The 11,303-nt window shown below is 47.5% G+C and overlaps 1 protein-coding gene across 2 annotated transcripts in view; it reads right to left on the bottom strand.

Annotated features, from left to right (window-relative positions):
* Positions 1-5,149: 5,149 nt before the first annotated feature.
* ST5 (suppression of tumorigenicity 5) overlaps positions 5,150-11,303 on the bottom strand; it is a 117,851-nt gene continuing 111,697 nt past the window's right edge. For both annotated transcript variants that reach the window (XM_012000242.1, XM_012000241.1), the window contains exons 15-20: positions 11,015-11,192; positions 10,734-10,775; positions 9,357-9,468; positions 8,241-8,480; positions 7,270-7,356; positions 5,150-5,932 (exon numbers count right to left, since the gene is read on the bottom strand). In XM_012000242.1, the coding sequence (XP_011855632.1) occupies positions 5,898-5,932; positions 7,270-7,356; positions 8,241-8,480; positions 9,357-9,468; positions 10,734-10,775; positions 11,015-11,192 (694 nt within the window). In that variant the 3' untranslated portion in view covers positions 5,150-5,897. The remainder of the gene's footprint in view (positions 5,933-7,269; positions 7,357-8,240; positions 8,481-9,356; positions 9,469-10,733; positions 10,776-11,014; positions 11,193-11,303) is intronic.

Below are 11,303 nucleotides of genomic sequence, written 5' to 3'. Positions count from 1 at the left end.
CTGAAGGCAGAACCAAGAAAATGGGAGTATGGAAAAGGTACGATTCAGACGACATAATGACAGGACTTGGAGACAGAATTGTAGTGGGCTGATCACAAAATGATGAGACATGGAAGGAAGCAGAATTTGGGGGAAAAGATCGCTAGTCCCTTAATGGCTACCTTCCCCAGGAGATCATTGTTAGGCCATCCGATCCTCTGGCCTGGGAAAGAAACACTGATTTCATTGCTGGCTTGTTCACTCACCAGAAGCTACAGCTCGTAACTTCTAAAAACTTAGTTTTATGTGATGAGGAACAGATGAAAAGTTTTGAACCCTAAGTCCACCGATTCCAGTGCTTTCTCGAACCCGCATTTACTAAAATATTTTCATGACTGCCAAGCTTTGAATAGCCTGCTGTGTTCATAGAGGCTCACGCTGGCGATCTCTAGTGGGTGGCTAAAGCTTGAATTGCAAAGGATACAATTTCTGGTCTAATGTATGTATGCCTTAAATATAGTTGCGTTCAAACTTGGGAGCTGCAGGTGCAACTTGATTTTATGACAAATGTCTGCCACATCGTTTGCACAAGCAGTGCTCGTCTAGGACAGCTAAATCAGGCGAGCTTTCAATTAAATGTACTACTAGACCCTACTTAGCGGCTAACTAGCCCAAGAGCAGACAGCCCAGGGACGGACTGCAAGTCGGAAGCGCGGGCGGAAGCTCCGCAGCTCCCGCCTGGTGGCTCCATCGGCTGCTTTCATCAGCACGACCCAACCGCAGTGGCGTCCCTACAACACAGACCGCAGCTTGGGTCTCAGGTCGGCCCCTGAGAGCCACTTCCGGTGACTAGCTTCTACTTCCGGAGATGATGACTTCCCCGCGTCCCAGACGAAGCAGCACGGAGGAGACCGGCCTCGCTTGGCCACTTCCGGTAAGGGTGGCGCCAGCCAGTGGTGAGCGAGTGCAGATAGCTCCCCTGGAGAGGCGGGATGTTCAACTCCACCCCTGGTCCCTGGGCGGCCGTGGGTCCCCTTCCAAGCGGAGGAATGGCCAACCTCGCCGCACTTCCAGCACCGATTAGGGTGCGTTTAAGAACGGGAGGCGTGGCCTTTACGTAAATCTTCAAGATGGGAACCTCCAGAATTTGTCTCAATTGTCTAAAAGGTAATGAGCGTCAGCCACGTTCAAGGGCACTTTGGGCTAAAAAAGAAAGTGCTTGTACACGGATGGAAATGTTCTGGAAACAAAACAAAAGGAATTTCCTCTTGGGAGTTTAGGGAAATGAGGGAGACGAAGTATGTTTTGGTGCTGTTTGTTTTTTGTTCAACCCAATGCATATTTTCATATTGAGAGGCAATATAAATGGAGAAAAATATCTTGAGGGAAAAAAAAAAAAACCTACCAGAACTTGCCAATGCTGAAAAGTAGTATTTTCTCTTTCGAGAGTTTTCATGGCCTTTTAAATTACACCCCCACCTTCACAGGCAAATAAATTTGTTTTGGAATGCACACCACATCATCTGGCTCTAGAAACGTATTTTGTGTAGCGCCCCTAGCAAGAATGTAGGTTAAAGTGTATATTTAATTCCTGGCTCTATTTTACATCCCAATTTTTATTTTCCTCTCATTCCCACTTTACGTTGTTTCAAATAACCTCGTTTGTGTATCCCTGTAAGTCATTTTGGGTACAAAGTGGGTTATAAGTGTACATGTGAAAAGATATTTTAACAAAAATTTGAGCTGTAACTGTAATCACACTTATTTTCTTGGGTCGTGATATGATTTGGATGTGGTTTTAAATTTGGCCCCTGGTATGGGCAGTGTTGGAAGGTGGAGCCTATTGGGAGGTGTTTAGATCATGGAGGTAGATCTCTCACAAATAGATTAATGTTCTCCTGTGGGGCTGAGTGAGTTCTCACTCTGCTGGGAATGGAAAGCAGGTTGTTTAAAAGGTGTCTGGCTTCCTCAGTTTCTCTTGCTTCCTCTCTTACTACCCCCACCCGATCTCTTTGCACATGCCCAGCCCCCCTTCTGCTTTCTGCTGTGAGTTGAAACAGCGTGAGGCCCTCCTCAAGTACAGCTGCCCAATCTTTAACTTTTCAGCCATCAGAATCATAAGCCAAATAAATCTTTTTTATCAATTACCCAGTTCCAGGTATTCTGTTATAGCGACACAAAATGGACTAAGATGGGCCCTAATTCCACAGATTCCAATGTGAACCAGAGTTTGACTAATACTGTTTAAGGGCAATTCTTCAAAATACTGCTTTTTAAAAAGCCCAGAATACTTATTTCAAGACTACAGTTTATCAGAGCATTTAGAACAGTGTAATGAAGCAGCCTGCCCTGCATTAAAAGAACTTAATTGCAGAATAGAGGAGAGCTGACACTCCTACAGGTGAGGGGACTTCCCTGGTAGAGGAGATAGCACTGTTATCCCTGAGCAATTGCCCCAGTATTGTCAGAAAGCCACTGTTTAAGGACACTTGCTCTCAGTGGCCACAATACCATCTTTTATGGGAGTGTTTTGGAAACAGTGGTTTTTTTTTGTTTGTTTGTTTTAATTAATAGAAGTGGGGTCTTTACTATGTTGCCCAGGCTGGTCTCAAACTCCTGAGCTCAAATGATCCTCCTGCCTTGGCCTCCCAAAGTGCTGGGATTGTAAGCATGAGCCACTGCACCTGGCCACATTGGGGCATTTTTGTTACAGTCATGGAGGGGAAGTGACCAGGGATGCTAAATATCTTGGAATGGATGAGCTGGTCCTACACAATAAAGAAAAATTGAACTTACAATCTAACTTCATTTACATATAACTCCAAAAGTTGGTTTGTTTTTTGTTTTTGCAGTTTTCATATACTTCTCAGTTTCCTAGGATTCCAACTACTGTTTAAATCAGGGGAAGCTCATACTTTGTTTTGTTCAGAACATTCCCAAAAATTGTTCATTTCAGAAAACTCACCAATAACTACTCAGTAGGATCTGAGTTGCTGATACAACACTTTTCTCCATCTGCATATGTAGCTGTTGCATTCACAGTAATTCTGTGTACAGTGTAGGCATGTGATTATCTCTTCTAGTACAGTTGTGCACAAGCATTTACATATTTAAATATTATAACAAAATATTTGTTTTATTTCTGCCCTTTTATATTACAGTTAAGGTATATTTCAGTAGCTTATGTTTGAATTTCATTTCAGGGTAGTGGAGGGAATTAAAGTATTTGCTATTAAAACTAAACTGTTGGATCTGATAGGGTTGAAAATCATTGGTTTAGAGGTCCAGAGATCATGTGAAAGAACGTGGAAAGAAGCCCTGAGATCATGTGAAAGAACGTGGAAAGAAGCCCTGAATACTTTTTGTAAACCCCAAGCCAGGCCCACTGTCCACACCCTCCTCTCCCCATAAGGCTGCTGTGCCTTGGCTATGGTAATCACTCTATGGGCCCTTGCAGCCTATTCTAAGCCATTATATGCAAGTACTGATTTTCTGGATTGGGACCAGAGCTGCAGCCACAGTAGTGGGTAGACATACCGCTCTGGTATTCACGTAAGGGCATACTATATTTTAAAGATATGTAAAAGTGGCAAAATTTATGAATAAGGCCGGATGTGGTGGCTCATTCCTGTAATCCCAGCACTTCAGGAGGACTGCTTGAGCCCAGGAGTTTGAGACTAGCCTGGGCAACACAGTGAGACCCCATTAACGCAAATTTTAAAAAACATTTTACACATACACATCTTGTGATCTGATCGCATGTCTAAAGGTTATTTGGAGCCATGCTGAAAAGGAAGGGTGGAGGAGAATGGGGGAGGAAGGGAAAGAGAGAGAGCGCATGTACCTTTTAGGAATTAAATCTGTATTTTTCTTTTTTTTTTTTGAGACAGCCTCGTCCTGCGCCCAGGCTGGAGTACAATGGCACGATCTCGGCGCACTGCAACCTCTGCCTCAATCTCCCAGTAGCTGGGATTACAGGCATGCACAACCATACCTGGCGAATTTTTTGTATCTAGTAGAGATGAGGCTTCACCATGTTGGCCAGGCTGGTCTCTGACCTCATGATCCACCCACCTCGGCCTCTCAAAGTGCTAGGATTACAGGCATGAACCACCACGCCCGGCCTGTATTTTTCTTATTAAGGAATCTGCTTCTGTGACTATCCTAAGCCCAGGCTGAGTTAAGAGTGACGAGTTCTGGAGGGAACTACATCCCACTCTGAGTCTTCTGGTTGTAATCCGTCTTTTCTCTTGATCCGAACTGAAGACTCGCAAGGCTTCAATCCCTGTCCTAGTCCTGGCAAATGGCAGAGCCAGAAAATGACTTCGCCTTCCCAGAAGACAAACCCTCCACTTTATTCTGTGAGGCTGACAGCAGGCCCAAACCATGGACAGGTTGAGGCCTGCGCAGGCCTCTGGAGATGGGGAGAGGGAAGAGGGGAAGGAAACTTAGGATGGGATCATCTCTCAACAAGGGTGGAAGGACAGGAAAACTTTACTCATGGTTCAAATCCTGTCAGACCCAAACACAATACCAAGGAAAACGGTTGCAGCTTAATGCCTCACTTGGGAGTTTGCAAAGTCTCTGCTCTCCCAAGGCCTTGGTGGGTGAAAAGCCTAAACCATCCTTATTTCCCACCTTGTTCCTCTCCTTCCTCTTCTGTGGAATGTAGCAGTACTTTCTGTATGAAAACCTAGGGTTACAATGGAAAAATGATTCACAGAGTGACATGGAAGAGTCACAGGGAGTGGGTCAGGGCTATGCCCAAGCCTGCGTTGGCATTAGCTGGGCTTCACTCCACCCATGTCAGGACACTCAAATGACATCTTAGGGGCTTCAGGCTGAAGAGGAAAATGTTAAGATTTACCTAATAATGGGGCCAACGGGCAAAGAGCATTCTTTCCATCACTGGAAACACCTAAGCACAGGCTGAACACTTGAGGGAAGCTGAACTACTGCAATGACTGGGTATCTTCTAACTCTTAAGACCAGTCATGCAACTTAGGCTGGAGAACTCCATTTCAGGGGAGGTCAGTGACTCACACTAAAGCTAACCCCTTAATCTAGTACTCAGTTCCCTGTGTGATGCTGTTTCATCTCTGACTGGCCAGTCCCAGCCCACTCCAAGGAGAGAGAACTCTAGATAACAAAGCCAAGGAACACATGAGGCTCTGGGCCCAAACAACTGTACACTGTTTATTGAGAACACCCGTAGATGGGAAGGAGGAATGCCCTGTACCGCATCGTGGCCACCACTGACTGGGAGCCAGGCCCAGAGAGCACTGGCAGAGCTGGGGGTGGGCTTCCCATGACACACTGACCATCTCAGAGGCTGGGAGGAATGAGAGGACTAGGCCTAAGACCCTGGTGCCATGCTGCAAATGGGGACTGATTGGCCTTTGCCTTTCAAAAACAGAGGGTATGGGTATGGGGACTACCAGGAAAAAATAGAAACTCAAGTTTTTTTAAAAGGTCCTCCTGTACATAACAAGACAGCATCTGCTCTCCAGGGCCTGAGACTGGCAGCAGGGGCCTCAGGCAGGCAGGCAGGCAGGCCGAAGGCCTCCAGGGAAGATCAGTGGTTTGGCTGAGACAGTCAGCTGCACAAAACTGGCCAGTCACGAGCACCCAGCAAAACTTCATCCATGCTCTGGCAGGACAGGAAAGCACCCGGCCCCTTGGGAATATACAAATATTTACCATATTCTCTTTGCTTGTTACAAAAACAGTTAAGAAAGCTTACAGCAGATTATTTACAAACAGTATCCCGGGATATAATGAAGGCAGAGGTGGGCTGGCTTAGAGGATGGGATCTGTGGGGGCAGAGGAGCCACAGCAGCCCAGAGGGTCCCAGGCTGGGCCTTCTCTCCAGGCTTCAGGCTCTGCAAGGCACTGGACTCTGCTACTGAGAAGGGGGCTTAATTCTTCTTGTGGAGGAACTTCATTTTGTTGCCTGTGGGCCAGAGAGGACAAGAGAGAGAATGTTCAGTGTTATCCCTTCCAACCTCCACTCCCTCTCCTCCTTGTAGCAATAACCCTCTTAGTGGGAGAGGAAGAGGGTTGGGAAGACTGGATTATAGCTGTGATCTGATCCAGGGTAGGGAAAACACGTGAGAGCTCTAATTAGGGCACTGGTATTAATCGCTGTATGGTTTTAGGCAAGCCACTTAACCTCTTTGGTCTCAATTTCTCTTTAAACAGAAACATGCTATGATTCTCTGATCTGACGGGCTGAGTACCCTGCAGGGAGGGGAGCATTTTGCAGGAAGGGCACTTGCACTGCTGTGTCTGCAGACCTGTTATGGTCTAGAGGAAAGCTCACTGGCTCTCATGGCCTTCATATTCATTCAGGATGGAGTGCACACAGAAAGACCTGATGTATGTGGGAACCTGGGATTCCTCTTTGTAATGCAATATGGTAAATACAGCCTGCCCTCCGTATCCATGAGTCCTGCGTTCATGGGTTCCATGTTTATAGATTCGACCAACTGGAGATCAAAGATATTTGGGGGAAAAAATGAATGGTGGTGTCTGTACTGAATATATATAGACTTTTTTTTTCCTCATCATTATTCCCTAAACAATACAGTATAATATCTATTTACAGCTGGGTGCACTGGCTAACGCCTGTAATCCCAACACTTTAGGAGGTCAATATGGGAGTATTACTTGAGCCCAGGAGTTTGAGACCAGCCTGGGTAACATAGCAAGACCTCATCTCTACAAAACAAATTTTAAAAATAGCCAGGCGTAATGGCATATGCCTGTAGTCCCAGCTACTCAGGAGGTGGAGGAGGGAGGATCACATGAGTTCAGGAGTTTGAGGCTGCAGTGAGCTAGGATTGCACCACTGCACTCCAGCCTGAGTGACAGAGCCAGACCTTGCCTCTAAAATAAAATAAAATATAAAATAAATAAAATAACACAGTTTACATTGTATTAGGTATTATAAGTAATCTAAAGATGATCTAAAGTATATGGGAGGATGTGCACAGGTTATATGCAAATACTATGCCATTTTATAGACGGGACTTGAGCATCTGTGGATTTTGGTATCTTTGGGTATCCTGGAACCAATCCCCCACAGATACTGAAGGACCATTACTGTGCAAAATGCCCTTGGAATTCTGGCTGAGAACCACCTCATCACTATGGGATGTCTACATCCTGTTCTGTCTACAGCCCCAGTATAACACATGTGGACACTGATTTAGAGTATTTGGGGGCACAAATCCCCCAGCCCCTTCCTTCTTGCTGAACATCTATCTCATGAGTAACAAGGCTACTTACCCAAACCTCGGAGAAACTTATTCATTCCACTCTGCTCAGTGTCTGGGAGTTCTTCTAAGTACTGTTCCACTCGCTGCTCAAAAAGACCTGGGTAAGAGAAACAGGCACAGGGAAGAGAATAGTCATTGGAGGAAAGAAAGGGAAGGAGAGGCCTACATGAAGGGAACCATGGAGCACAGATGCCAAAAAACGAGAAAGCAAGCATCTGGGATGATAATTTGCAGGAGCATCTTACTAGAATTCAGACTGGCTCATCAAAGCAATCGTTAGTGACATCTTGCTCGGGTTCGCTGCTGCCACCCTGCCTCTCCATGCACTTTCCCAAGCTGCACTAGGGTGAGGAGGCTGCTTCTCAGTTCAGAGCTGCCCCAAGTGGACATCTCTAGCTTCCTTCAGACAACTCTACCATGTTTTTCCAAAAAGGTTGTTACACTAAATGGATAGTATTAGAGGACAGAAGAAACACTAACCCTGAGGTTAGAGAGAAAGATTGTGATGAGATGAAAGAGTCCTAGAATGAGCTGATGAAATAGCAAAAAGCGAGATAACCATCTGCCTTCAATGAAGACTGCCACCAACTTACAACAGCTGACCCAGTGCTCTCTAAGGGAATTCCCAACCCCTGGGTTCTCAGAACCCCCAAAATTGCTCAGTCTGTTCCTTTTCTCTGGATAGAAGGGCTTTCTTCTATCCTTCTCTTTGAGTAGGGGGTGGGCAACCAATAGCATGCTGCTCCTAGGCGGAGATGAGTCCCATCTCTAGCTATGTGGCTCAGCCTGTGCACAGCCTTGTGAAGGCATTTACTGGGAAGGAGGAGGAGAATGCTCCCTTGGAAGTTTCTAACAGAAGTAAAGGGCTGTTAAGAGGCCTGGCCCTAGCTTGATGTCCAAGAGCTTCCATCATAGTGCGTGGTTCTTCAGCCCTGCTGTGGGTGAAAAAATTAGAGAAGAGAGCTGATAAACAAGCCTTACCCTTTGCCCGACACTTTCTTAGCTCCCTGTCTTGGATGAAGCCCGCAAACATCTGAGACTCCATAAAAACCTCAAGAAAGCGGCGGATGCTTTTAGAGGCCACAGATTTGCGGAAGGCCTCTCGCTGAAAGGCTCTCTCTCCCTTCTCACTCTGTGTCAGAAAGAGGGAGTAGTGCCCAACGGTCTCCACAAAGAACCGGATAAACACCTCCGACACCAACCCATTGAGGGTATTACATTCTGGAAGGGAAAAGAAAATCTTTGAGGTTCAGGTCAAGAGCCTGCAAAGCCTTCCTCAAATCTTCACCTGGTGTAGTCTTCCTCTCCCCAACAAGACTTTCAGCCAGTACCACTCTTCTGTTCTGGAAGCTCTTTTTGAGACTGAGTTTCACTCTTGTTGCCCAAGTTAGAGTGCAGTGGTGCCATCTCAGCTCACTGCAACCTCCACCTCCCAGGTTCAAGCAATTCTCTTGCCTCAGCCTCCCAAGTAGCTGGGATTACAGGTGCACACCACCACGCCCAGCTAATTTTTCTATTTTTAGTAGAGATGGGGTTTCACCATGTTAGCCAGGCTGGTCTCGAACTCCTGACCTCAGGTGATCCACCCACCTCGGCCTCCCAAAGTGCTGGGATTACAGGCATGAGCCACTGCACCCAGCCTCTGGAAGCTTTCTCTCTTGTGCCCATGGCCTTGTAACTAGCCTACAAGCTGCCGAAGGCCAGAAACTATGTTCTGAACATGGAAATTGAAACATAATTGCTGGATGAATTAAAGTAGAAACCAGAGCACCACTTTTGTCACATCCCTCACCCTAAGTGATTTTTCTGGCTTCCAAGGAAGAGGAAGTTCCTTTCATCTCCTGCAATGGCTTGAGGTAAGGCCTGAGAGGGAGGAATAATTAGTTTCCTGTCAGCAGAAAGTATCTTTGGGGTTGCTACATGTCTTTGGGTTTTCCTTCCCAAACCACCTGGGGTAAAGACGCTAGAGTGAGACCAAGGTCCTCATCAGCCAGAAAGGGTTTGGTGCGCAGAGGCAGAGTTCTGGCCCTATGGGGCCCTGACCCAGAGCAGAGGGAGCCTGGAGCAGAGCTGACCATGCCCGGGCACTATCCTCACCATCGTCGGAGTCACTGTCGGAGTCCTGGGAGATCAGCTCATTCTTCCTCTCCAGAGCCTGCTCCAGAGCTGCCTGTAACTTCCTAGGTAACAATGTGTCCTCGTCGTCCATCTGCAGGAGAAAGAAGGCAGTGACAATCATAGCTGATGCTGAGCTCTTACTGTGTGCTAAGACCTGTTACAAGAGCTTGAGTAGGTAATCTCATTTATCTCTCCCAATAACCCTCATAACTATCATCAACCTCATTTTAAGATGAGGAACTGGAGCACAGAGAGGTTAGGAAACTTGCCCAAGATTACAGAGATTAAAAGTAGTAGAGGGCCAGGCACAGTGGCTCATGCCAGTAATCCCAACACTTTGGGAGGCTGAGCGGGAGGATCACTTGAGCCTAGGAGGGTGTTCGAGACCAGCCTGGGCAATTTAGCAGGTCCCTCTATCTGTAAAACACACACACAAAAAACAATTAGTCAAGTATGGTAGCATGCACCTGTACTCCCAGCTACTTAGGAGGCTGACGTGGGGAGGATCACCTGAGCCCAGGGAGGTCGAGGCTGCAGTGTTATGATTGTACCACTGCACTCCAGCCTGGATGACCGTGAGACCCTGTCTCAAAAAAAAAAAAAAAAGGTGGTAGAGCCAGTGGCCTTTGTGACCAGGACTAGCCAGGGGTTCCTGATTAGGTCTCCCCAATTCCTCCATCATCAGCTCTAGGTAGGAGGCACAGTTGGCTTGGGGCAGGGGGACCGTGGCCAGCCTGTGTCTCAGGAATGAAGTTAGACTGCTGTTTCAGTCTCTACACTCTGTTTCTGTGTCCACATCACTATGCCTGGTACCCAGGGAGTCCTCAGCTCCATCACTGGTGTGTAACAGACAGTAAGTACATTTCCATAGGGGAGGCACTGGGTTGTGCTCCTTGGTAGAGAGCCAGGAGGATTTCCACGACTAACAAAGGCTTTTTGTAGTTCACAACAATCATTGCAAACCTGTACGTTACACAACAATCTATAGTTATTTGTGTAACCCCCAGCAACATTTCAAGGCGGGTGTTGTCACCACCTCTGCTTTAGAGCTCAGAGGAATTTAGAGGCCTAAGACCATGTGGCTCAAAGCGGGCAAAGTCCAGTGGTCAAGTCTGTGGACTCCCAGGCTGTGTTCTTCAAGTTCCCACACTGCCTTCCAGAAGCTGATGATGCCACTGGAAAGGCAGACCCTGCTGAGGTCAAGGATTCCAAGACTAGCTTCTCCCCACCCTTGACTAGTCTGTGAGTAAGTATGGAACCCAGAGAGCTCAACAAACAGATTGTGAAGGTTGAGTAGTGTGTGTGATGGTGCAGGGTGCTCAGGAGCCTGATTCTAGCAAGCACCCACCCTCTTACCTGTCGGATGAATCGGTCAGATCCCAGATTCACCATCAGCGCCTGAGAAAAGGAGTCATTAGCAGAGTGGCTCAAGGCATGAGTCCCGCAATGCCCTCTGCCAGGTCTCCAGACCTCCCAGGTTCCCAGGGTCAGATAACAGGAAGAACTCCAGCCGGGGATAGACCTCCCAGGGAGAAAGGATAAGAGCCTGGTAAAGAGGCCGAGGGGCCACAAGTAAGATCCCAGCACCTGCTTCCCCTTCCACCCTTCCCCCCAGCTGGTTCCCCGCCGTGGCCCACCTCCTCCACAGGCAGCTCCTTCAGTTTGGGGAGGGAGCTGGAGAGCAGGCCAACCAGGAAGGGGGTGGGACAGCAGACGATGTCAATCATGGAGGCCGGGAGAACAGGAATGAAGGTGTGCTGCCAGGAGAAGGGGTAGAGCAAGGCCACCACCGCGTGGGAGCAGCTGGAGAGGGTACTGATGGGCAGACAGACAGAGAGACAGAGCACCTGAGCCCAGGCCCAGGACCTTAGAGTTCACTGGAGGCTCAGGACAGCCTTTGATCCTAAACCTCCCAGTGCAACAAAA

Source organism: Mandrillus leucophaeus, unplaced genomic scaffold (assembly GCF_000951045.1).
Source record: "Mandrillus leucophaeus isolate KB7577 unplaced genomic scaffold, Mleu.le_1.0 Scaffold622, whole genome shotgun sequence".
NCBI classification, from domain to species: Eukaryota; Metazoa; Chordata; class Mammalia; order Primates; family Cercopithecidae; genus Mandrillus; species Mandrillus leucophaeus.
The sequence above is the reverse complement of the archived record's forward strand: the minus strand, read 5'-3'. Positions and strand labels throughout refer to the sequence as shown.